This window comes from Eremothecium sinecaudum, chromosome II, assembly GCF_001548555.1.
Source record: "Eremothecium sinecaudum strain ATCC 58844 chromosome II, complete sequence".
In the NCBI taxonomy this organism is placed as follows: domain Eukaryota; kingdom Fungi; phylum Ascomycota; class Saccharomycetes; order Saccharomycetales; family Saccharomycetaceae; genus Eremothecium; species Eremothecium sinecaudum.
Window position 1 is genome coordinate 1,321,889 of NC_030893.1, and position 24,384 is coordinate 1,346,272.

The 24,384-nt window shown below is 39.5% G+C and overlaps 20 protein-coding genes across 20 annotated transcripts; 7 read left to right on the top strand and 13 right to left on the bottom strand.

The window, feature by feature from the left end:
• Positions 1 to 78: 78 nt before the first annotated feature.
• Positions 79 to 1,278, top strand: MTF2 (Mtf2p; the record flags this gene model as incomplete). Its single annotated transcript, XM_018130572.1, has 1 exon — positions 79 to 1,278. One exon carries the CDS (start codon positions 79 to 81, stop codon positions 1,276 to 1,278), a length of 1,200 nt encoding a protein of 399 aa, XP_017986061.1.
• A 170-nt stretch (positions 1,279 to 1,448) lies between these two features.
• Positions 1,449 to 2,384, top strand: FAD1 (FMN adenylyltransferase; the record flags this gene model as incomplete). The annotated part of the gene is made up of 1 exon (XM_018130573.1): positions 1,449 to 2,384. One exon carries the CDS (start codon positions 1,449 to 1,451, stop codon positions 2,382 to 2,384), a length of 936 nt encoding a protein of 311 aa, XP_017986062.1.
• A 137-nt stretch (positions 2,385 to 2,521) lies between these two features.
• On the bottom strand, positions 2,522 to 2,809 carry MRP10 (mitochondrial 37S ribosomal protein mS37; the record flags this gene model as incomplete). The annotated part of the gene is made up of 1 exon (XM_018130574.1): positions 2,522 to 2,809. One exon carries the CDS (start codon positions 2,807 to 2,809, stop codon positions 2,522 to 2,524), a length of 288 nt encoding a protein of 95 aa, XP_017986063.1.
• Positions 2,810 to 2,971: 162 nt separating this feature from the next.
• Positions 2,972 to 3,463, bottom strand: SDH5 (succinate dehydrogenase assembly factor SDH5; the record flags this gene model as incomplete). The annotated part of the gene is made up of 1 exon (XM_018130575.1): positions 2,972 to 3,463. One exon carries the CDS (start codon positions 3,461 to 3,463, stop codon positions 2,972 to 2,974), a length of 492 nt encoding a protein of 163 aa, XP_017986064.1.
• Positions 3,464 to 3,760: 297 nt separating this feature from the next.
• On the bottom strand, positions 3,761 to 4,330 carry NPC2 (sterol transporter; the record flags this gene model as incomplete). Its single annotated transcript, XM_018130576.1, has 1 exon — positions 3,761 to 4,330. One exon carries the CDS (start codon positions 4,328 to 4,330, stop codon positions 3,761 to 3,763), a length of 570 nt encoding a protein of 189 aa, XP_017986065.1.
• A 393-nt stretch (positions 4,331 to 4,723) lies between these two features.
• Positions 4,724 to 5,653, bottom strand: SIT4 (type 2A-related serine/threonine-protein phosphatase SIT4; the record flags this gene model as incomplete). The annotated part of the gene is made up of 1 exon (XM_018130577.1): positions 4,724 to 5,653. One exon carries the CDS (start codon positions 5,651 to 5,653, stop codon positions 4,724 to 4,726), a length of 930 nt encoding a protein of 309 aa, XP_017986066.1.
• Positions 5,654 to 6,066: 413 nt separating this feature from the next.
• Positions 6,067 to 7,446, bottom strand: THP1 (Thp1p; the record flags this gene model as incomplete). The annotated part of the gene is made up of 1 exon (XM_018130578.1): positions 6,067 to 7,446. The coding sequence occupies one exon, from the start codon at positions 7,444 to 7,446 to the stop codon at positions 6,067 to 6,069; it is 1,380 nt and encodes a 459-aa protein (XP_017986067.1).
• A 240-nt stretch (positions 7,447 to 7,686) lies between these two features.
• Positions 7,687 to 8,820, top strand: UPF3 (Upf3p; the record flags this gene model as incomplete). Its single annotated transcript, XM_018130579.1, has 1 exon — positions 7,687 to 8,820. One exon carries the CDS (start codon positions 7,687 to 7,689, stop codon positions 8,818 to 8,820), a length of 1,134 nt encoding a protein of 377 aa, XP_017986068.1.
• A 212-nt stretch (positions 8,821 to 9,032) lies between these two features.
• Positions 9,033 to 9,944, top strand: AW171_hschr2883 (HBR172Wp; the record flags this gene model as incomplete). Its single annotated transcript, XM_018130580.1, has 1 exon — positions 9,033 to 9,944. One exon carries the CDS (start codon positions 9,033 to 9,035, stop codon positions 9,942 to 9,944), a length of 912 nt encoding a protein of 303 aa, XP_017986069.1.
• Positions 9,945 to 10,476: 532 nt separating this feature from the next.
• Positions 10,477 to 10,911, top strand: SMD1 (mRNA splicing protein SMD1; the record flags this gene model as incomplete). The annotated part of the gene is made up of 1 exon (XM_018130581.1): positions 10,477 to 10,911. One exon carries the CDS (start codon positions 10,477 to 10,479, stop codon positions 10,909 to 10,911), a length of 435 nt encoding a protein of 144 aa, XP_017986070.1.
• Positions 10,912 to 10,992: 81 nt separating this feature from the next.
• Positions 10,993 to 11,775, bottom strand: PRP38 (U4/U6-U5 snRNP complex subunit PRP38; the record flags this gene model as incomplete). The annotated part of the gene is made up of 1 exon (XM_018130582.1): positions 10,993 to 11,775. One exon carries the CDS (start codon positions 11,773 to 11,775, stop codon positions 10,993 to 10,995), a length of 783 nt encoding a protein of 260 aa, XP_017986071.1.
• A 213-nt stretch (positions 11,776 to 11,988) lies between these two features.
• On the bottom strand, positions 11,989 to 12,459 carry MRPL25 (mitochondrial 54S ribosomal protein mL59; the record flags this gene model as incomplete). The annotated part of the gene is made up of 1 exon (XM_018130583.1): positions 11,989 to 12,459. The coding sequence occupies one exon, from the start codon at positions 12,457 to 12,459 to the stop codon at positions 11,989 to 11,991; it is 471 nt and encodes a 156-aa protein (XP_017986072.1).
• A 183-nt stretch (positions 12,460 to 12,642) lies between these two features.
• Positions 12,643 to 14,322, bottom strand: PEX8 (Pex8p; the record flags this gene model as incomplete). The annotated part of the gene is made up of 1 exon (XM_018130584.1): positions 12,643 to 14,322. One exon carries the CDS (start codon positions 14,320 to 14,322, stop codon positions 12,643 to 12,645), a length of 1,680 nt encoding a protein of 559 aa, XP_017986073.1.
• A 203-nt stretch (positions 14,323 to 14,525) lies between these two features.
• Positions 14,526 to 15,335, top strand: DSC2 (Dsc2p; the record flags this gene model as incomplete). The annotated part of the gene is made up of 1 exon (XM_018130585.1): positions 14,526 to 15,335. The coding sequence occupies one exon, from the start codon at positions 14,526 to 14,528 to the stop codon at positions 15,333 to 15,335; it is 810 nt and encodes a 269-aa protein (XP_017986074.1).
• A 117-nt stretch (positions 15,336 to 15,452) lies between these two features.
• Positions 15,453 to 16,034, bottom strand: PAC10 (tubulin-binding prefolding complex subunit PAC10; the record flags this gene model as incomplete). The annotated part of the gene is made up of 1 exon (XM_018130586.1): positions 15,453 to 16,034. The coding sequence occupies one exon, from the start codon at positions 16,032 to 16,034 to the stop codon at positions 15,453 to 15,455; it is 582 nt and encodes a 193-aa protein (XP_017986075.1).
• Positions 16,035 to 16,337: 303 nt separating this feature from the next.
• AW171_hschr2890 (uncharacterized protein) lies at positions 16,338 to 17,939 on the bottom strand (the record flags this gene model as incomplete). Its single annotated transcript, XM_018130587.1, has 1 exon — positions 16,338 to 17,939. One exon carries the CDS (start codon positions 17,937 to 17,939, stop codon positions 16,338 to 16,340), a length of 1,602 nt encoding a protein of 533 aa, XP_017986076.1.
• An 882-nt stretch (positions 17,940 to 18,821) lies between these two features.
• On the top strand, positions 18,822 to 19,288 carry AW171_hschr2891 (uncharacterized protein; the record flags this gene model as incomplete). The annotated part of the gene is made up of 2 exons (XM_018130588.1): positions 18,822 to 18,866; positions 18,998 to 19,288. 2 exons carry the CDS (start codon positions 18,822 to 18,824, stop codon positions 19,286 to 19,288), a joined length of 336 nt encoding a protein of 111 aa, XP_017986077.1.
• Positions 19,289 to 19,632: 344 nt separating this feature from the next.
• Positions 19,633 to 20,691, bottom strand: AW171_hschr2892 (DMT family transporter; the record flags this gene model as incomplete). The annotated part of the gene is made up of 1 exon (XM_018130589.1): positions 19,633 to 20,691. One exon carries the CDS (start codon positions 20,689 to 20,691, stop codon positions 19,633 to 19,635), a length of 1,059 nt encoding a protein of 352 aa, XP_017986078.1.
• A 202-nt stretch (positions 20,692 to 20,893) lies between these two features.
• SLX5 (SUMO-targeted ubiquitin ligase complex subunit SLX5) lies at positions 20,894 to 22,615 on the bottom strand (the record flags this gene model as incomplete). Its single annotated transcript, XM_018130590.1, has 1 exon — positions 20,894 to 22,615. One exon carries the CDS (start codon positions 22,613 to 22,615, stop codon positions 20,894 to 20,896), a length of 1,722 nt encoding a protein of 573 aa, XP_017986079.1.
• Positions 22,616 to 23,055: 440 nt separating this feature from the next.
• Positions 23,056 to 24,036, bottom strand: NOP1 (rRNA methyltransferase NOP1; the record flags this gene model as incomplete). Its single annotated transcript, XM_018130591.1, has 1 exon — positions 23,056 to 24,036. One exon carries the CDS (start codon positions 24,034 to 24,036, stop codon positions 23,056 to 23,058), a length of 981 nt encoding a protein of 326 aa, XP_017986080.1.
• Between the last annotated feature and the right edge of the window lie 348 nt (positions 24,037 to 24,384).

Sequence of the window (24,384 nt, forward strand, 5' to 3'; positions counted from 1 at the left end):
ATCAAAAGTTTGACTTTATAGATTAAAACATTATAGCTGAACATTCAACAGGATTACTGTGATTTATAGCGCCAAAGGATGTTTCGGAATTGCAGGAGCATATATGGTCTGAGGGATAGAGCACTTCACACCACTATGTCGCCCTTTCAAAAGTTCATTGGTCTAAGTCTCCCCGGTGAAGGTTTAGAACCAGTCAATCAAAAGTTACTCAATAAAATTCACGATCGAATGACCACTCCGGATAAAAAGTCAAAGAGGTACAGAGAATCGGAACTAAAGGATTCTCAAGAGTTATATGAAAAGAAACTAACGGATGGAAACTTCGATGAGAAGTTGGCAGATCTCATAAAGTCGTTTAAAAAAGTGGATAGTATTCCCTACTCATCAAAGTTAACAACAGAAGAGATACGGGACTATCCTGGTGCATTAAAGCGAAGTTACTTTTCAGATACTGCAATTGAAAATGCTATTATCGACATAGATCCACAAGGGAAGCAGATCAAACCAGGAGAAAGAATTAAACTCTTTGTCGATTCAAAATCAGATGATACATTATTCAAGACTTCCAATGCATCGAATCTGAGAAAGGTAGCGCAAACAAAAATCCAACCCGCGGAGTTGGAAGCTGCAATGAAACCTCATATTGAATACTTGAAGTCCCACATTTCAACGGATAAAGATATGCTGGATCAGCTGTCTGTGTATTTTAAAGATTATCACGAAAGAAATAAATCACTCGAGGAGGAGAACAAAACTGTTATGGCTAAGATTGCAAAGAGGTCTAAGAATTCCCCTGAGTCTTTACCACAGCCATATTCCATCACATTGCCAGCTATAATCAAATTCGTATTGACTTCCCCGGAATTTAAATTTTCAACCACTCGTACTTACACATTACTCTCAATGATATACCATACCTGCAAGAATTCGAAGGATATAACACTGTACTTGCGGGTTTGTAATATTGAATTTTACAACATTTTTTTAAAATGTACATGGGAAAACTTTCATAATATACATTCAGTGCGTAGTCTTATTGATGAAATGAGCGCTGATGGAGTGGTTGGTGATACCTCTACAATTAAAGTGCTTGATAAAATACTTGAAAATATGAGGTATATGTCAGACAGTATGCTTTATGAGGAAACTTCAAATGATCTGTATTCTACTGGAATAAGGTGGTGCAAAAAGGCTTCTACCGATGTTGAAGTCGTTGAGAAGTACCGTGATGATTTAATGCACAACAAAAACACTAGGATAACACCTATACGGAAATAGTTGTATATATTTAATTATTAACATCTAAATCACTGTCTATGCAGAATTTTGTTTACATAATAAGTTCGCTTTAGGACGTCAAAAAGATGAAATGTACAAATGAGTAAGACAAATTTGAAATAACTAGCAGCGGCTCCTTAACACGCTTGTTGCTCCAAACTAAGTTTAGGATGACCTATTCCCTACATTTGATTTCACAGCATTGCTATAATATAACAGCGTCTTACTTATCAATAAAATGTAATAATCCTGTTATTCAGACTACACAAAATGCGATCACACTTACCAGACTAGAATTACTGAATAATGTTCTTCCATGCTGGAATCCGTTTAATGGCCAGATATCGTTTTCTTATAACGGAGGTAAGGATTGCCAGGTTCTACTTATAATATATTTAAGCTGCCTGTGGGAGTTCTTCTTGGATAAGGTATCCGATTCACAGTATGACCAAAAATACCATAGCATCCCGCTCAAGAAACTACCCGCCGTTTATATCCATAATGCCCAGAATTTCGAATCATTAGAACATTTTATTGGCTCAAGTGTTGAGAGATATGGACTATCTCTCTATGAATCACCCAAAGAATCTGCAATAAATATGCCGCAAGCTTTCACAGAGTACCTGGAACTCTTCCCCAATACCAAAGCCATAATAATAGGCATCAGACACACTGATCCATACGCTGAAAACCTTAAAACGATTCATAAAACGGACTCTAACTGGCCGGAATTTATCAGAGTACAACCGCTTCTGCATTGGGACTTGGAAAATATTTGGAGTTTCTTGCTATACTCGGGTGAAGAGATATGTGGGTTATATTCCTTAGGATTTACGTCTCTTGGAAGTATGGATAGAACAGTACGGAACCCTAATCTAAGAATTCGGGAAGATGACAGTAATTCTGCCGATCAGGTCTCGTCATTAAAGAATCCCTTTGAGTGGGAAATACAACATGCATACGGCAAGCTGAACCCTGAAGATAAGGTTAACTTATCACCCATTACCAGTCCAGACAGGGAAGTTATCATGTGGTCGAGTAACGAAAGCTACTATCCAGGCTGGTATTTAACTGATAATGCCAAGGAACGTGCTGGTCGCCACTGATACCTGTATATATTCCGCCTTCTCCCAGGCAAAAATTCAATTAATGTTATTACCAAAACTATGAGATTCTCTATATAGATGTAGTTTAAATAAGTTTTTAAATCCTTCCGATAACATTGACACTTCTGCGATGTTTATCAATCATGCGGCTTACCGCTAATTCTAGGATACAGTCTAGCGGCATGGTAGTTTATAGTATTCTTACGAGGTGACTTGTTAGTGTATGCAGCTTTATCTGAGCTACAAGCCTTTAGTTGTGTTACTAGCTCATCACATGCAGGGTTCATGTGTCCATTCGATGACCAACATTGCAATAGGTTGGACATTAGAACTAAACATTTGTTAGCTTCTTTCTCGATAATGGGATTCTTGACCTTTAGCCGTGGAAGAGGGGGCAGCCTAACCTTGGGCACCTTGCTAGACATCGCCAACCTTTGTGCTATAATTCTCTATTTGAGGTGTAAAGTTCATTATGTCATGGCATGCATTGAAAATTTTCAATATATAACGAATGTTCATCATTCTGATTGAAAATATAAGTACGCTATAAAGGAAAAGTTACAAACCCAGAAAACTATAAACATATCTCATCTGAACTCCGCCAGATCGGGCATCCTTAGTATCTTCTTCTGCTTATTCTCACTGTATTCCTGTAATTTCTGCAAAATAGCAGAGTCTTGCCATTTTTTAGGAAGGGGGGTAACCGTATAATTCTTAGTAGCCCAGTAATAAATATCCCAATCAAGTTCATTCAGTAACTCATCATATTCATTCAATTCATCCGGTGACATGTGCTTTAAATGCTTTGCAGCAAAGCCCGATAATAGCAAGTCTGTCTCCAGGATTCCTCTCTTTCTCGACTGGTAAACTAGTCTTGCTCTCTTAGTTTGCAAATCTTCATTTACTCTTTTGATTGGATCTACCTTAATTCTCTGCACTACATCATCGTCATCGTTGGCCTTGCTAGTGCTCATTGAACGGCAACTTGTGGTAACCGGTTTCATAGCTATGCTTGCTAATCTAACAGTTGTAAAAACAGCCGCATTTCTACGGCTTTGAAATACAGATTTTATTAGCATGAGAAAGACCTCTTCTTAGATATTCTAACTACCGATAGATACCAGTCAAAGTTGTCATACTCTAAGCGATTTTATTCTTCTATATGGCTTTCGACTGAGCTCTCACACAAGGCGGAACAATTTTGTTGATATCATGTTTTACGAGGCCAATAGTATTAACGTTTCGTCATAATAGTAAAAGAGGTTGGAGTAAAATGCGAAAGGGGCATAGACGGCGCCTGCGCTAGTTATAGTTCTTTTTGCACCTGGAGGACTTTTAGAAATTGAGTAGATTAGTAATTAGCTATGAGAATTGTCCTACCACCATTGGAATGTGAAAATTTGACGAATAATCGATTTCCATCTACGTACAACGGGAGGGAAGGATGTTTTACCTGATAAACAGACAATTTCATCACCATCTTCCGTATATGCTCTAGCCTGGACTGTGTAAACTCCGGGTGGTACTTGTTTTGGAATTTCAACCACTTTCTCTATTTTATATCTTGCAGCTTCTAAAGGACATGATACACTTAGCTTGTTATCCTCTAATAGTTCACATAAGTCAAGGGTTAATGAAAGTAATTTTATGAGACCCAAATGAACTTCCAGTTCAACGTACGCCCCCTCCTCCACATCTTCTTCGAGAATGCCGCTGGCTGTAATTGTGAGGTTAGCACCACGTTCTGGGGGATTTGGAGAAATATGAAGGTATTTCATAGTTAGTATCTGATCATTTTGAACATCACAAGTTGAAATAGGCGAACCACCTGGAATCTTTCTGTTGATCGGCATAAATACCTGACCCAGGTCGGTTATTAGACTACCATTAGCAAACATTATAGTGTATAATGAAACAATAATGAGTAGAATTAGATTTTTCATCATTTATGTTATTGATTTTAGTGTTTTAGTAACAGCTATGGTAGCTCTCAGAGTGGTTTGTTGTTTGTATGGTTGTGTTCTAATGAATAGTCACATAAGGAGTTATATATTAAACGTTTATAGTGACAATGAATTACTAGAATATATATTACATACATATGTAAGACGATGGAAGACTAGATTACATGATAGATAGTCATTAGTTTAGTTATGACGATATGTTAATAATGGCAGCGTAGTTTCGTCTGTTAACAGTCATTTGGCGGCCATGAATAATACCAAAGAAACGATACGGCGTCAAAATAAAAGGACAATATAACTACTTGAAGTAACAGTACGGTTCACTTTCCTCATCAAGATCACCTGTGTATTAGTAGAAGTCTAAGTAGATATCTTTCACAAGAAGTATCCACCTCTTTGGTTATTATGGTTTGTTTCTTGAACGTAGTCATCAGGTACAGCAGAGAATATTTTAAAAGTTGGTTCTAAGTCTTCGTCGACTTTCATTACACTTGCGACGTTACCACACCTATAACAGTAATTGGGTGCTGACCAAACCGTCACAACGTCTTTTCCAGGAAAATGATATTTAAATCCCTCCATTACCAATTGGTGCGCCCTGGCAATCAAATTCAGTCCATTGACATAGTTGAATTCCCGCGCCACTTTGCTTCCAAAAAGCCATCCGGCACCACGGGGAGAAACTTGCCATGCATCAACATTATCAGGGTCACTCCATAATAAGTCAGAAAACCCACCTTCATGAGGAACTTCTTGTGCTCTAGAAAGGACACGAATCTGATCCAACATTCTAATTTCTGGTGATAGTCCACCGTGAACACATAAAATTTTCCCATCAATAATAGCGGCCAATGTCAAGAAGTCAAAAACTTGACAGCAGTATTTCCAGACAGTAGTAGAACCGTACTTATTTAAACATTCCTCGTAAAATCCGTAAACTTGCGTGATCTGTCTAGATTCATGATTTCCTCTAACCAGAGTTATTTTAGAAGGGTATTTTACTTTCAAACACATTAGCAATGTAAAGGTCTCTAAACTATAGTAGCCACGGTCAACATAATCTCCCAAAAATATGTAGTGCACCTGATCCGGGAACCCCCCAGACGTCCTGAATAGCTCTAGAAGGTCATGAAACTGACCATGAATGTCTCCACACACTGTAACTGGGGTTCGCACGGGCTGAATATTCGACTCTTCCATTAAAAGTTCTTTAAACAGCTCACATAGCTGCTTCATCTCACTCTCTGCCAGGACCTGGCATTTCTTTATCTTTTCCAACCACTGGTCTGGACCACTTTCAACCATTCTTTTATCGCCTTATAGAAGCCGTTATGCAGGAATATATACAAAGAAAAGTAAACTTCACTCGATTTTTTTTTCTAGTTAGTCTCTATCACCGCCTATACCACTAGTAGGCTATATTGATCCGAATATTTGTAAGCTCTCTAGCCTATTGACCAGTTATTAGTCCGGCGGCGATGTTTACAATCCTCCTTTATCTTTCTATGAAGAAAAAAAATATCAAAGGGACACTAACTCCAGCAACTTCGCTTAGAAAGCAAAGTTAACTTTATAGTAGTCGGCTTTCAAAAAGAATTAAAATTCCAATGAGTATATTTTCAAACTCTATATATCTATATATATTCAGGTAGCGTATATGACGCAGAATACAGATGAGTGTGTTAAATTAGCCATATATGGTCACGTGATTTGATTTGTCACGTATCTAACCATGCATCCTCGCTATTCAATGGAAACTTGGCTGCAATTTTATCACTAATAGGAGGGAAAATGTCATTTATGTTGTTGGTCTTCATTGTGATGCACATCCTGTTAAGTGGGAAGCAGTTACCGCGAAAGAAACTGTGGTTGATGAGGGTGACTAAGACATTCTCTGCATTGTCAGTGGTATGGATTATACTGTACATCAATGGCAGTCCATCTTGTGGTTGAGAGCCGTGTAGCGAAACCCTCAGTGCGGTCTCCATAGTTTCGTAAGATATCCTGTTACTTTCGGCTGGAAGAATTGTGAGCTGGACGACTTGCTTGAGCAGATTACGATAGGCCAAGATTGGTACTTTCTCTAGAATGGCTATAAATAGTCTTTTTCTTCGCAGATAGTCCTCATTTGTGTAAAGCCATTCGTTAATGCCGGCTACGTGCCCGGTTTTGATCTTTTGGATCAACTTAGTGTATAAATGGCTAAGATCGGGAGCGATCTGGTCAACGAACGTAAAAGAAGGAACCTTACCCAATATAATACCTGCTGGTATTAAGTATCGCATTACACGTACCATGTTACGCACTAATTCATGTGAAGGTGCAGAAGAATTCATGGCTAGAAAGTGGAGCATACGGTAGGAACTGTTTAGTTGGTGAAAAGCGTCACTTATGCGATGATTTAGTAAATAATATCTCCCAAGCAAGTACCTGTACTCTATGCGCTCCTTGATAGGATACTGATGAAAATGCTCCAGCATCGACTTAGGCTTTATATTTTTAAATATATTCGCACATGATGATGGAGAGTCCAGACGAAAATAAATATTATTCAACTTGTTAGCCACATAAAGCAAACTCTGTTGTTTGGCAGAAAGAGCATGGAATTCAGTTGGAGATTCATCTACTCTTGCTTTAATGCTGTTGAAAACTCTGGAAATAACAGATGCAACATGCTGTAAGAACTGGTTTTTCCTGGTACCATTCGAAGCATAGTTAGCGTCCAATTGTATTGACATTGGAAGTAACCAATCAGTAACATCTTTGAAGAGCTGTACAAGATTTTCTAGCGGATATGTGTCATTCAAAAGGCAGTTACTCAGGTCTTGATAAAATGCATATATGAGGTCAGAAGACTCCCACAATGACCATGGGTTGACATCTCGACAGTACCTCAAAAAACTCTTTAACATAATGTTAAACCTTGTCCAGCTTCCATTATAAAGTTTAAAGCCCTCCACTAACTGTTCTAGCTTTATATTATTGTATTGAGAATGAAGTTCATTCTGTAGTGATGCAATTAGAGGACCATTTTCATTAAGATTTACGTTCAGCACTTCGACATTTCCTTGCCTCAACTGTTCGATAAAATGATTCATTAATTAAAAAAGGCGATAGCACCACCTAGTGGATTATTATACGGAATTTCCGACCTTTAGTGAAGCAGGAATGCAAGTGTAGTTGCTTTGGCAATTGCAGGTAATCCTCTTAAATTTATGTCACTTGAAAAAAACGTAGGCATCCATCATCGATATTTATTATTTGATGTCTTAAATCAACTCAAACCTAATTGTTGGTAATAGGTGAAATAGTCTAGCATTTATGTGCTAAAGGTCATTATGGACATTAAAGAACCTCATAAGAGCAAAAAGAAGGTTTCCTCTGGCAATAGAAAGCCAAGTGACATTAACAGAAAGGATACTAAGAAAAGTGACTGTACTTCCAAAAAGGATGCTAAGAAAACAGAAGTTAATCAATGGAAGAAAAAGGGTGACCATAAGGTACAAGTATTATCATCTAGCGGTATCAATAGCCCTTTAAAACATAAGCAAAGTGCTCAAGAAACCAATAGATCAGGCTCTTCTAGACGATTAAGGAAAAAGACAAGATCGAGCGCTGAGGGCGCCAGTAAATGTGATAAAGGTAGCGGTTCTTATGGCTACAAGCTGGTAGTGAGGCTTCTTCCCCCTAATCTTACCAGCGAGATGTTTTTTAAGTCACTTCAAGCCAATCTTCCTAGCGATACATTCTTAGATGAATTTACAACTGATCAATATTTTGTTCAGGGACATTACTCTAAAAAGCCATTTAAGCTGCCCAAATACTCTAGGTGCTATTTTACATTACCTGATATGAACAATTTGCAGGTGTTAGCTAACATTCTGAAAGATATGGCGTTTGTAGATGATCATGACAACTCGCTAGCTCCGAAGTTAGCGTTATCACCATATGTGAAGAAGATGGGGAGTGAGGACTTGAAAAAGCATGTTAAACAGCAAAGAAAGCACGAGGGTACTTTAGTGAATGATGTTCTTTTCCAAAATTTCATGAAATCAGTTGCACTAATTGCGGAAAGTGGTGGAGAGTATCAGTATCAAGATTTACGCATATTGAACCCGATAGATGACGAACTGAAAAGAAGGCTCAAACGAAGTGAAATTATTCAAAAGCAAGCGGAAAAAGCCATAAATGACTTAGCTGGTATTGATGATCCTGCTACTACAAAGGAGGAGAAGAGCAAGAAGGGGAGTAAGGCGGCTGGGAAATCAGCTTCCACGACGAAGGGTAATAATCAATGTCAGGCTGTAAATCAAGAAGGAGGAAAGAAGAAATCCGAATCTAAGGAGGCAAAAAAAGTTGCCAAGAAGAAGAAAGCAGATAAAAAGAAGAAGCCATTTAAGTTTGACATGAAAAGTGATAGTAACAGCGCTCCAGTGTCAACACCGGCTTCCCCTCCTAACGGTAATGTCTAGATAAAATCCTGCTATATTAATTCAACCCTACATCAAGATTTAATATGAGCATGTTCCTAAGGCAATAAATTTTAAGTTTGATGATCTATGTGGAGCTCGATTTTTGCGTCTGTCACAACATTAAAAGTACTCAAATAAGGAACATTTAGATAAGCGTAATTTCTCTTCCCACTTAAAGCTATCGAGCTGCTTGAAACGACCACTATAAAAACATGGATTCTTTTACAGACTGTTTCATAAAATTCCTCAAGAGTCTTCAGTTAGTTTGTTCGGTACGACAGAATAATTTGCAACTTTGTGAATTGAGTTTTATCAAGTCAATCGCGAAGAAAATATTACAAAGTGATGTTAGAGATGAGGACTTCTCTTCTTGGGACTCATTTATAAGGTTCCTTCAGCTCTCTGGGATCACAGGTATTGACCAATTGGTAGAAGAATTCGACTACACATTTCTTGAAAGCCAAAAGATCCCACTATCAGAAAGTTCGGCTTTGCAATTAGAACTTTTGTGCTGCATTTTATTGAAATGGATTCATAAGCAGAATCCCGACTATATAAGTTCTGTTGCGAAAGATGAAGGCTACTTACTATTAGAAACCCTACAGCATAGTCCATATGGTGAAATTGCTATTGTCAGGTGGCAGAAAAACGTTCTTTCTAGGAAACGTGATGATTTGTTGAAGACTGTCAGAGAGGGCGAGGCAACTATCCAGGTGCATATTAAGTTGCAAGTGGCATTAGAGCAGCGACTTAAGAAAATTGCTGACGATAATTCAGAACTACAAAGAGAGAAGATGGATTTAGAAATATTATGCGATAATAAATTAAAGGAACTAGGGAAGCTAAATAAGAAGCTTCAAAAACTTACAAGAGATTACGAGCAATTAAAGCGTGAAAATGAGGAACTACTGACGGAGAATATGAATACCAAGTTAAACCAGGTATCGCCGTTTGAACGTTCGTTAAGGAGTAGCACCCCAGATACACTTTCACATACAGATATAAAAGGTCAGTTTGAGGTCGATATGGAAACTACCAAACTAGAAGAAGAGATTATATATTTAAAGCAAGAATGTAACCTTTTAAACGTTTGGATTCGTAACCTCCTTTTTCAAAATGCATAATTTTGGGTATTAATCAATACTGGTAATCTTCTAGAATCCAATATTGTTAGATAATTGAATGTATACATAAAAAGGCGTATTTATGTAAATAGATGCTTTTAAGCTTGCGAAAGTGTTAGTAATTTTGTTCCACGTCAAAATATGATTACGGATAGTGTAACGTACAATATTGAATTAAGATTCGATTTTCCAAATCAAAATCAACATGTTACAACAACATCATACATAAAACCAGTAACCAGTAACCAGTAAACCAGTAACCCATTAAACAATTCTACAATACATGTGAAATACCCCCACAGGAGCAGCATAAGCTAGAGGAACGACCTTCCACTGTTAGATTATGGAATTTTCGGTCATGTGATTTTAATTATCGAGATATTTTTCACTATATGGCTATCATAACAAAGCGACTAAATGTACTGCACTGCACCAGCGCTGGATCTAAAAGCTGCAGCATACATATAGAAAAATCAGAAGCATTCTGATCTTGCATATTTAGCTGAGAGCATAACTACGGTTACTATTGAAGATGAAGCTCGCTCGTTTTTTGATGAAATTGCGCAATGAACAGGTTACCATCGAACTAAAGAACGGTACCACTGTGTGGGGGACATTGCAAACTGTATCTCCTCAGATGAATACGACTTTGACTGATGTTAAACTGTCTTTACCCAATAAGGCTGCCAAGGCGGCTGTTGCAGCTCTATATCTCACTGGTGCAAAGCTAGACACAGAAAATACCAAGGTCGATGGAAGTACAACATTCCTACAATATATTAATATTCGTGGTAACACTATTAGGCAGATTATTCTTCCAGACTCTCTAAATCTGGATTCTCTTCTGGTAGATAATAATGAAGTGAATAGACTCAAAAGATCAGGAAAGGTAGCGATAGATCCTAGCAGGAAACGAAGAATCGAACATAACGGCAATCCAAGCAAAAGAGTGAAAAGGGCTTTATAAGCCTCATGTAAATTATATTGATGCTAAATAGAGGTAATATATTAGTGTAAATATGCGATAAGTAACAAAAATGGTACTTTTTCAATTTGAACTGCTGTCATAGTTGTTAACATTTGCAACAGCGGAAGAATTCTCTACATCACTTATATCGGACTCATCTTCGAATTCACTACCGGACTCATCTTCAATTATATTAGCTGCCCATTGGCACTTACCCAGTGGTACTCCCCATATATTGTCTTCAGTACAGAGACGATCAATTATCTCATCCAAGTGATATATGCATACATTTTTCTGCATAGAGCTGCTCCAGCAGTCCACTTCAAAATTAATGCTCTTTAATTTTCTGAAATCGCAAAGAAAGTTCTTATAAATGGCTTTAATCTTTCTTGTAGTGATTTTACCGGTACTATCCACATCCTGCAAAGCACCTCTTTCGTCAGACTTAGAATCTGGCAAATAGTAGTATTGAATTCTCAGATATACCAATAATAAAGCCACTATATATTTATCATTAAAGAGGTACTGCTTGTGGAGTTCACTCCCTAGTTGAAGTATCTCACAAACCTGGGCCCATGTCGGACAAATTTCTATAATCTTCATTAACATGCATTTAAACTCTACGTTACCACAAACATTTATCATAGAAGCAGATTGGTCATAGCATCTGCCAAAATCATTAACCAGAACCTTCAATACTTGTTTCATTGTATCTCCTCGTAAACTTCTTCGATCTAATTTTATTTTATAGTACATAGAACTGTGGATTCTTAACCTTGTTATCTGAGGGATAACGAGTGACGTAGACTGGTGATTCAGCTGCTTATCGGAGATATTGGATTGAATATGGAATTCCTGTGGCATTTTGGCAGTCACTGGGAGCGTTGAGGCTATTCATTGTATCAAGATGAGCATCTACAATTTCACTTTTTAACAAGTCCGAGTAACAAATGACGAAAAGCACGAGGTTTTTAATATTTGATATATACAAGTATAGTTCACTAACACATAGTAAAAAGAATGGCTGATCTGTATCCAGTGGGAAAAATTTCGATATTGCCCAAGGAACTCGGAGAATCAAAACCACGTTCTTTCTTTCAGTTTCCTTTTTTCCAACTTCTTTAAGAATTTAGCACCTTTTACTTCTGCAATGTACTGGTCGGCGTTCTTAATCGCTTCTTGCATTTTAGCCACCTTAGACTCATGGCGCAATTCGTGCTTGGTCCCTTTTGGCAGTAAAACACCCCTCATCATCTTCTTCTTCTCATATTTTTCTTCGAAGAACAGTTTCTTAGAAGGAGGTAGCAAGTCTTGTAAACCGTACCTGTATGCCAGCTTATATAGGTCACTCATACGTCTTAAAGAATATTTTGGATCATGATATCTCCCAGTTGTTGGGTTTTTGTTTGGTAGAAACGGATTAGCGTTTATCTCTGTTGTTAAAGTTGGTTTACTGCTATACGTTATACTTGGAGGGTATTTCTGGAAAAATGTCTTCAACTTCGTAGGCAGAAGATCAAAGTATTGTTTCTTATTAACAAGTGACATTTCAATAAGCTCTATGAAGCGAGGAGCAGCAGCGTTGGTTTAAAGTTCTGCATTGAAGAGATACTCTTTAGATTTGTTAGATTCAAGCTCACCAAATTTTTACGCTGGCACCCGACCGTTGGCCGGGTAAGGATTTTTAAGTACAATATAAACAGAACACTATATATATACATGAGTACAGGTTCAAAGTCTCACATGAATATCATGTGTGTACCACCATTGGATTGCTGCGTCGTTTCGACTTTTCTTTACGAGTTCCCACATTTTCCATTTCAGTTCAAGCTGTCCTGGTTGTGGAAGCTGCGTTATTAGTTCCTGACATGTATCCAGCCACTTGCAAATGCCATCGCCCGACAATGCTCCACATTGCAAGATCAAGCACTCACTTAAAACCACCTTGGTGGGAATTTTGCTGCAGTCTCTAACTTTTGAAAAAGTGAACTGTAAAAGCTCTTCAACAATTCCTGGGTACTTGATAGATATATAAGGTAGCTGTGAGTTAATTGTTTCGTAGACAGTCAGTAGCTGCTCTTTAGAAACCAAATTTGACGCAAATTGTGTGAGGATCAGTTCAAGATAAGGCTTCAAACTAATGCTTTTCCATGCAATAGGAGTTTCGCTTGTGTTTGGACTTTGGAAAATTGAGAGCTGCACTGCGTGTGCATTTTCCCTGACGATACTATTTGTTGAATGGATATAGGACATTATTATGGGTTGAAGAACTTTATCAATATATTGTGAATTGATTGGTATATGTAACAGGGTAGTTTCAAGGAATTCCAACATGAATATAATACGGGAAGTATTGGCCTTAGTGTCAGTTTTCCATATGTTGCCCAGTAGCACTTGCAAAGAAGCATTCATTATGTCAACATTGTGTGCCAAAATTGATGCACTCACCTGGTATACACGCTGGTAGCTATGAAACTCTTCTTTTCCAAAATCCTGTACAATAAAATTGATATAGAACAGAATCATAATAGCTTGGTGATGTAGTCCAGGAATTCGAGCCTTATTATGCAAACAACCATCCAAAATTAAAACAAAAGTGAACATTATGTTTGCGTAGTACTTTACATCGTACCTCACAGTTTCCTGGCGTGTTAATTCCTTGAGGGATAGGTCATATGATACCTGGCATAGCTGGTGTAAAATACTGGATAACACAGCCTGGGAACCATCGCTAACGAGTGCATTTAGTACAAATGCAATATCATTCAGGTGCCTGCCCACAAAAGAGCTATCATCTTTGCTTGTGATGTATTTTATAACCAGATTAAATAGACATTGAATAACGTTGCCTGAATTTATACCAACGCCGCTTCGCTTGTTACGGAGAGGTGCGTACATTAGCACTAGCTGCTCAAATTTTGGAGGCAACGATTTATACTTTTCCAGCATTACTGTCCAAACGGGCAGAAAGTGCTTCGCCATCCAGTCGTCATACATTCGCGCACAACTACTTGAGTCATCAATGAAATATTGCTGCTGAACGCTAAGGAATTCCGTCTTGGTACTCAAGACCCCGCTAAGTATTGCCAATTGAGGTAATGTCCAAGTACGAATACTATAAAATGCGTTATTCCATGTATCGTAGAAATCTTTAATAGATATACTTGGCTCTGATATTTTCAGTTTCCATCGGAAAATGGCTTGAGTGACTTCGTATAGTTCCAGGATGTCCAGGGCAGGAATATGCCAAATCTTGGAGTTAAACATTGCATTTACCAAACGTTGCAGTTGCTTTCTATCCCTCACTCTTGGTATATGGTATACAATTCCACGGGTTACCTCTGAGACATTATCGCCGTAGACTTGTCCTGGTCCCAACCTGTTAACCAGATAGTCTACCTCTCTTTGCATAACTGAATGATACTCTTAGGAACTAAGCAAACTTCTTACACCAGCTGAACTCCTCACGAGTGCTGTTTACGCTTTTTATGTATGTAGTCAGTTAAGAGTTCCGTCAAGGGGACTTTTAAAAAATGAATATATTAACGGCTATTTACCCACAACTATCCATTCATGATTGACTATATTTGAACTACACAATCTTACTGGATAAAATGTCAGCCGAACTACCCCTAGGGCTAGCACAGTTTCCTATCACGAAGACATGTATGATAACTTGTGTCGGTGTCACATTACTCGCATCACTTTTCCAGACTAAATATTGGTTTCTCCTTCAGTATGATCCATTTATATCAGAATACAGACAATATTGGAGGTACCTGACCTTCCAATTAGGTGCACTTAATGAATCAGATGTTGCCCTATATATGCTGATTTGGTACCAGTTTCGTCAGTTAGAAAGGCTTTTTGGGTCCAAGAAATACGTGAATTTGATACTACTTTGTTGGATATATAATACTATAACCTTAACGGTCCTTAACATTGCATTGAATATGGTCCCCTTAGTCCATTGGAATAGGTTTAGCAGCGGGGCTTTACCTATACTACTTTCTTTATTTCACTTTTACAAGGAATATACCCCCACAGTATATGAATTTGAGGTTCTGTTGGCTCAACCCTTCAAACCCTCCAAAGAGGTTAAATGGACGCTTAGTGACCAATTTCTAATAAATAGTTTGGTTTTTTTGTCAATGCTAAACCAAGGCTGGGCAGGATTTGGAATTGGGTTTAGTGGCTGGATATGTGGCATATTTTTAGATAAAGGATTGCTTCCTGGCAAAGATACAGTAGCGCTCCCAATTTGGAGAGATAGCTGGAACAGAAGTGCAAGCACAGTTTCCTCGTCTTTAAGAGCCACAACAACATCAACGGAAGACACGAATGGAAATGTCGACCTGGATGAGCAACCAGATGAACCTGCAAGGCCCCTTGCGGTTCAGCTATTAGACACTTTTCGGAGGTGAAAAACGGGTAGCTTGTTTAATACTTAATAATGAGCCCAAAAAGTATTCTGCCATATTGGAGGATAATGTAAGTTTAATTATTATACATAAAACACATGACGAAATAAGGAATTGTATCTATATCTTTAGATCCTCAGTGCCCTTTTGTGCAACTTTCAAAGCCTGTCTCCTTTCTACATCCCAGTTATATAGCCTTGCACAGTTAACTTCCATAGTGGTGACGTTTTCTCTCAAGAATTCCACATCTTCATTCGCTATTTTTAATGAATCCTTAGCTGCTTCCAACTTTTCAGAGAGCAATTCCACTGCTTCGTCAATTGGATATTCTAGCATTACATCAGCACCCATCCAAAGGCCCACCTTTAGGTCCTCAGAAACATCAATAGCAGCTTTCGTATATAGGGTCTCATCCAATTGGTAGTTAACTTTCAAAGATTCAGTTTCACCACCCTGTTTCAACTTCATTAATTTACACATTTTTAATGCATTTTCAATATCAGGTATCTTAGACTTCAATTGACTAATCGTAGAAAGCTTTGATTCTTGCATATACTTGTATTTGCTTAGTCTTTCCTGAAACTTATTGAAGCATAATTCGAAATCGCTTGGTTCTTTAACGAAGTCTTCAACATTCTCCACAAATGGAGCCTTTGGTATTCCTCTAGGATTAGTTTCCGAAGAATTAAAAAGAGTGTCCATTTTTAGACCTTTATGAGTACCAGTGATGTTCAACGTCAACTACTAAGCCATTGGAAAACAGGTGAATTTCATATTGAGAGTTATTTTTTTAAAAAAGTACCGTAATTACTTAAGGCTCGCAAGCCGGATGGTGAAGAATCGAGGCAACAACCTTTTAAATAGAACTACAACTCGCCTTTAATAGCTCCAAGTTCAATTAGTCTTGTGAACATTCTCATTAAATCCAGCAAAGTATATCGTCTTATGAACTTCGACGTAACTACATAATATTCCTTAAAATAAACCGAAGAAATCCATAATTTTTCATCGACTACTTGTTAAAAACCATGGCAGAAGACCACTGGCCCTCCACCTCCATCTCAACTTATTTTTAGCGGCATAAAACCATGCCCTGGTGGATGCATCCAGCGACTTTCCCATATTAATGCCTTTCCGAAAATTAGACAAAGTGGGTGATTCTGTAGTCGCACTAACGTTGTTCGATTGCAGGTACAGTCGGTTCAATAACTGATGGGAAAACTTTTTTGTCACGAATTTATCATTGTGGTTCGCTACAATCACACGAGGCTCATCACCCAGTCCGCTCTCCATAGAACTATCCATGAAGTCGTCGATGGACTCGACCGTGGTCTCGAATTCGTAGTCTTCCAGTATTTTGGAGGCTTTCTCATACTTTTCCGTACAATCTTGGCACAGGATCTCGCGGAAGTTCTTATCTGGGGGTATTAATGCACTCAATTCGTATAATGGTTTCTCGCAAATGACACAGTACCTCAGTTGGCTGGTAATATTCAGATCTGACAGGTACTTATCAGAAACGCATGAGCTTAATTCCGCAGGCTTTAGGATATCCAGTAAAATCTTGTCTACGTTGGAGCTCACAGCAGTAACACTTGTGCTATTTGTTGTTTGATCATCGATAACGTCCGGTGATGAGCGGAGAGGCGCGCTGCCATCTTCACTCCCGCATTTTCTGTGGGCTAGTTGCTTATTATGCAATTGATACCCAGTGAATTCGTCCCTGAAAAACTCCGTTGGAGTCTCTTCCCGATATGCAACGTCAGAATCGTTCACCACACGAGGAGTTAATGTCAGAGAACTATGAAGCGACAATTGTCTGGAATTTTTCAATCTCAAAGGCACTCTTCCGGTGTGGTTACTTTTGTTAATCCTGCTCTTCAAATCAGATAACGACATCTTCTTCTTTGTCGCACGAATGTCACATCTTCTCGGAGCGGTATTAAGAAACCCGGATGTACAATTAGGTGCCATATCTGATGCACTAGAAACGTAATCTTCAATAAGGACAAGTTCATTAATATTATCAACGTCTTTTACAGCCGGTTCCAGACTTATTCTCCTATCATGCGCATGAACCCTCATTGACACAGAGTTGGACAGGTACTCATTATTGCGGGTTGGAGACTTCCTTGGAGGCGGTATTGGGAAACTTGTCAAATTTTGATCGTCCAGAAGGGATAACTTTGATTTAGATGGAGATTTTATCTCTTTAGGGGTACTTGAGACCTTATTGCAACGTAGACTTCTCCAAGCCCCGTTACGAGAATGCGTCTGTACTTGTACTGGCTGTTGCTCGGAAACCCTCGCATCAGCAACTAACGTACTACCACATTTGTATCTAGGATTGTAAGGCGGCATCAACCTTGTCGCTAGGCCGGTCGACAATTGCTCACCACTTCCAAAATCATCCATGATTTCCTCTGCAACGAAACCCTGTACTGCAGGTTGGCAGGACGCCGCCAAGACGCCTTCCCCTCCAAGCTTTTGTAATGGAGCTGTAATTATGCCTACACGAAGAACAGGGGCTGGATCTGGAGTTAATACAGTATCTATAGGTAGAGATTTCAATAAACTCGGTGTCGTTCCTTGGTTGCCTCGAATCATATACGTAGATAGGATACACCGGGGATTACGCTTTACGGTAATATAACAACCAAAATGCAATTATGCTCTAATAATCCCTTACTAACCACAGGGGACTTATCAATTGAACAGCGCCCCAATCAAATGCTCACGATGCACTTTCAGGCACCCCGTAGTTATGAATAAATCTGCTCAGCGCTTCCTTTAAATGACAATGGCTGTGAAACAAAGTATATACAATTTTTCAGCAGGTAACTGGACCGTACACACTATGTCTGCCAGGTTTAACTTGAGGCTTCTTAATATAGAGCCTTTAATTCATCATGACACTCTTCTAACACTCGTTATTTTAATGTAAAGTTAGAAATGTTTACTTTTCAGCCAAATAAGGTAAAGCGTATTTGCATCATCATATTTTGATTTAAAAAAACTAAATAAAGTGCCAAGAATCCAGCAATGCTTCATGGATCCTCTAATATTCTCTAATAACGGTTGAAAGGGATAAGTACAGCTTTTTAAAATTACCGAGAGCCGGCTTACCATCGTAACGCTAAGGTTCGGACAGCGTTTTCTTCCAAGTCGCTGACCGTTAACTAGCGCGCGAGGCTAATGTAAGAACCCTGCATGTTGGTGGGCTCAGACAATATTAACCAGGCACTTCTGCTTATTTATAATACGGTTGCAATTAAGAAATCTTGATTGCACAGCCACAGTACCATTGTATTCTTCTTGGTGATAGCGCTAAATCAATGCTGCTGCCCGTACACCACAGCGAGTTGAATATACGCAACAACCTCGAAGTTAAATAACTAGTCTTAATTTCGTAGAAGTTAACCGTTGATGATTCTACCTAGAATCAGTTCGCCAATCTGAAAGTATAGAAGACTATAAGAATATTACCATATGTCAGCAGCTGAGTACTACGGATCTTCTGACAACAAGCAGACTGTATGTGTATATAGTGTTACGATTGTTTTAGTCGCATCTAAGGCATGATCCTGTCAATCTTGAGGTTTCATTGTGCGTTGATGCTCCTAGTTGAAGTTTCTGACAAACTTGCTAACAATGCTTATTAACAGTACCAACCTAATGATGCACCCCCACCAAATGCAGGGTATGTACAACCACCTTATCAGGGTGATTCTAAAGGATACGGTTACCAGGATCCGCCATATTACCAGCAATCACACCAAGGCTACTACCAGGGTGGAGCGCCACCACCACCAGGTGGCGGGTACTACGGTGGCAATCCATACCAACAGAACCCCGTTTACGTCCAGCAGCAGCCTCAGAGCAATTCTTACAATAGCTGCTTAGGTGCCTGTCTTGCAGGTATGTGTCTGTGCTGTACATTAGACATGTTATTCTGATTGGCCAACATACTTGGCTCTGTTCCTGTGAAGAGCATAATGGAAGATAATATTGACGTACTAGTTGCTCCAAACCTTGGTGCACTCCATGACTTTTAGTATGCAATACGCTTAAAAAATTTAAATACAATTCTGCAGTGGCCTATATCTACTATAGTTCCCATATAATTCAAAATTGGTTAAACCTATAATGCATAAATATAGGTAAATTCGGTGTTCTTGCTATTTCGCTAGCGCGTGGCGCTTTTTAATTATACCCTATCCTTTAATTTTACCGATGTCGACACCTGGACGACATGTTTTTAGCGTGTTTTTTAATGAATGTTTGTTTATCAATGAATGTTTTATCCCTCAATTTGCTCGTAATACTGGCGACTGTCTTTCTTTCCATCCCAGTTTACAGGGATATCGATCACATTGTTATACATCAAGGTGCCAAATACTACGATTGTAAAACCACAAAGCTGTTTCCATTTAAACGTTTCCCATCCGATAACAAGTGATACTAACCATACCACAATCGTCCTGCATGTATCCACCATGCTCCGCGACGTCGCACTTACGTGCTTCGTCAATGCTATCCCTAGGAAGTTGAATGTGGCGACTGAAATCATAACCACTATGGAGGTGTAGATTAGCGCTCTACTGGTTTTCAAGTCGTTGTAACTCATAGGGAAGTTAAAAGGAGAGGCCGTATTCTCACGGGCAAATGTTAAAGTCCCAAACATAAACATCGCAGACGTTATCATAGTGCCGAATACGCCTTCGTAGCCTACTAGTTCCATAGGCATAATCGGCTGCCGAGAAACGAAGTACTCTTCGAGAACCAATTGTGTTGCCAAGAATACCTGGGCAACGAGAACAAAGGAAATCCCTAAAACCAACTTACCATTGAGCAGATTAGATTCCCAACCTGCCATACCACTAAGTCCTACAATAGCCACTCCCAGCACAACTATTGCCATAGATACCCATTCTTTACGGCTTATAGACCTATTTAGAAACACCGCACTAAACACAGCGACGAATACAATCACCGCGCCTCTCGCCATCTGAAATATAGACACTGGAACCAAAATCAATGAAAGGTTTAGTAGCGTGGACCCACAAACATCACATATTGCCGGTAAAGACAACAAGTAAGTATTGCTAGTACGTGGCACAACATCTAAGGATATCCGTTTACGCTTCCCTGTGAAATAAAACAACGGAAGCATTAGGGCCTCCGCAATAAACATCTGCAAAGTCTGCATCAACGGTTGGTTAAAGAGTAATGGAGATGCAGTGGCGCAGTCCCTGATACACTGGTTGTCCTGAAACTTTGTTATGACAGAATTAATTGTACCTGTTGTGATTATTCCAACACATAATGCGAAAATCAACTTCCCTCCTACTTTGCTCATTATTGATTATATACACCAAATCAATAGACCTGATTACCAGTTTGATATTGGCTAAATAGTTGAACCTCTAAATCGTTTCAAAGTTATATCTTGGTAATAGAATCACTAATTAAAAAAATTACTTTTCTAGCAGTCCTTTATCAAAAAGATATGTCGCGTAAATAATCACATTAACGTATACAGTAGATGACTCTTCTCCAGTTTAAAAATAAACCTCTCGCATTTTTCCTCTAGCACGTAACTGACCTTTACATCCTTCTGTCGGACATATACGTGGCCCATAGTTGTCCGGATGAGAGGGTCCTCTCAACTCAGCTAATCGCTTTTTTGAAACTTTAGAAAACTTCTTAGCATTATTTATACGAGCAAAACACCTGCCACAGAAAGTGTGCCCACAGTGTGCAACGAACGTCCTCTTGGACAGGTTTCGATCCGCAACGGACGGGCGTGCTAAGGCTTGGTAAGGAGACCTGAAATCGTATTTTGACACAAGACTCTCAAATGAAACTGCCCGATCAACCTGCGAAATGCCCTTAAAGTCATCCGGAATGCCGAGCCCCAACTCTACTCCGCATAGACAGCAGACGGGTATTTCGATGTAGTTTTTAGCAGTCTGATCGTCTGTCACCATGACTTCCTCGGTCTTGCCATTTCTTTCCATAGTAATTCTCATTTTCGGAGTCGGGTCAAATGAAGCGCAGTACTTATCCGGGAGCGACTGGGCTCTTTCTATGAATTTTTGTTGCTGGGACTTGGTATCTTCCATGTACTTTCTTTTACGGTTGTCGAGGTCCCTTTCTTCTCTTGCCTGGATCAGGTCTATAATATTTTGCGTTACTTCCTCCTCATCTTCTCCCAAGAGGTCGTGACGCCATGGCCCCAGGTTTCCTAGCGACCTTGCTAAGACGTAGCTTGTGAAAGGCGCCCGCTGCTGGTTTAATGGATGCTGGTGACGTAACGGACGTAATGAATGGTTTGTATTCGGTTCTTCACGGCCTGAAGAAGTATTAGCTCTAAAATAAAAATCTTGGGCCCGTTGCCTTGCCCAGTTGTTTAACTGCCTGGAACGGAATCTCATGTAAAGTTGCACAAGGTTCTGAGAATTTGCGTTTGCATCTATGCCTCTCGAGTTGAGCATAGTTCGTAGCTCATGTGGGGTTTCCGCATGGTAAAACATACTTCTTATTTCGGGGTCCAGGAGTTCTACCTCAGGATCCGTTAGATGCTCTCTTTGTCGTAAAGACCTCTGTCTAAGTTGGCGCTGCATTCGATTCTGCATTGCCGCTTGTTGCCGTTGCCTCACCACAGCTTGTGGCAGGTATTCGCCGTCATTATTAGCTTCAGTTTCGTCATTCTGGTCACTATCTGGATCAGTCATAAAAAGCCTTTGTGCACCTCTAGCGGCCCTTCGCAAAAGATTAACTCTGGCGGTACGCTGTGTCTCGAACGATCTTCTTGCTGGGCGATCCTCAATCGTGCCACTAATTCGAAGTGTTTGGCCGATCGGGAGGTTCAACAAAAAGGTAGGCTGCACCGTTCGCTCTTCTATAATAGCTATTTCGTCGTCTTCTCGCGAAGCCTCAGACGTCTCACCATTAACATAGTTCACTACCAGCCTGCTCGATGGTGTATTACGTTCTAAATCAACAAAATCAGCCATACCATCGATAGGGCCCTCATCATCTAGATATACTTCGTTTACAATTTGCAAATCGTCCCCATCATCTCCATCTTCTGCATTCTGTAGTTGTAAAGAGTAGGTATCTGCATTAACAAACCTGTTTGATGCATCTCTTGGACGATTTAAACGTCTATCTGGCACTAATCTTGTCTGTCTATATTGATTTATAATACGTTGGTCCTCCTCCGGGTCACTCTCAATTTCTATAATGGAATTATTCCCTTGCGGTTCAGGAGCAGACATTATGGCTCATAGGTTACCTCTCCTATTCTAGTATATCTGTTTAACAGAAGATAGGTATGGCTTGGAGCATAACCAATATTATATGCCTCTTATAATTACAAATAGTTGTTCTATGTATTAGGTAATGATTGCTTTTTGTTTTCTTTTAACAAAGTGTTAGCTTCGCAACATATAACTGAGTCTTATCTTATGAAGAAATATCAGCCAATCTTCCTTGTACATAGCTGACATTTTTAGTGCGTATTAACTGCTGCGGCACAAGCAATATATAGTAAATCAGTGTATTATTCTCTTTTAATATTTCTTTCCTAATGGCAGCTATACAAAATACTACAGAAAAGTCTATTTTACAAGGCAAAAAGATGCAGAACAAATATATGACGACATGAGTCGCAGTAACGAGTTTCAGTTGTTAACTCTATAGCGGAGATATTGATTGCTTACAAACCGCTTCTCATGTATCTACCGATAACAATACAATGGTCCCTCTCATAAGGTTCCAGAGTCAATTGCTCCAATGGTTTGATCTTTTCTTCTCTCAATTTTTGAACTTCTCTGGCAAAAACGGTTTCAGCATCCACAGTAGAGTCAATACAGTTGGCCTTGATAGAGATAACGACACCACCTTGATCCTTGAGGAACATGTGAGAGTTTAGAGCGATAATACGGGCCTGATCAGGTTGTGCGACATCAGCAAACACTGCATCAACCATACCGATCAACATTCTGTATTTTTGTGGATGTCTAGCATCTTCGATAATTGGGATAACGTTTGGTCTCTTCTTGGCCATTGAGATCAATTCTCTGCCTGGTCTATGAGAGAACTCCACAGCGTAGACTAGACCTTCTGGACCGACGACATCAGAGACGTGGGAAACAGAAGTACCAGAAGCAGCACCTAGATACAGCACCTTCTTACCTGGGGCAATGAACAATTCATCTAAACCACCCATAATACCGGCAGCAAGCTTGGATCTGAAAGGGTTCCAAACACGATATTCGACCTTGGTTGGTGGAACACCTTCTTCGGTGGAAGGTTCTTCGACAGAAACTCTCTTTTCACCGTAAACAGATTCACCTGGAGCAACATTCTTTGTAACTAGCAAATCTTCCTTACCTCTAGCAATGAAAACACCGGCGTGCTTGTGAGGCTCGATGACAACTTTAGCGCCGCCCTTGGCACCACCTCTAGCACCACCACGACCGCCTCTAGAAGCACCACCACGACCACCTCTAGCGCCACCTCTAGCACCACCACGGGCACCGAAACTGCCACCTCTTGAGCCACCACGGGCACCGAAACTGCCACCTCTGGAACCACCTCTGGAACCACCTCTGGCACCACCTCTAGCACCACCTCTGGAGCCACCTCTGCCGCCAAAACCGCCTCTGCCGCCTCTAGAACCTGGTTGAAAAGCCATTGTGTAACTTTATTGATAATATAGATTAATCTATTCTTGTCTTCGGAAAAAAGCAAGCCTCTTGGTAAGATGCAGGTTTTTACTGTTATTAAGTGTTGAGATGAGTTCTTTGACAAAAGAGATGAGTTGAAAAATTTTCAAAAAAGAAACGAGTCCAAAAGAAAAACATTTGAGGAAGGTGATGTCATGTGGCACGGCTCCGTACAGAGTGCTGAACTTGGGCGCTTAAATCACCATTTCCAACATGGCTGTTGATTCCCAAATGCAAAAACAGAGGTTAAGGTAACCAAGCGCTTGTTAGAGCCTCAATATGTGGATATATGGCTGTGAGACATTTATAATACTTAG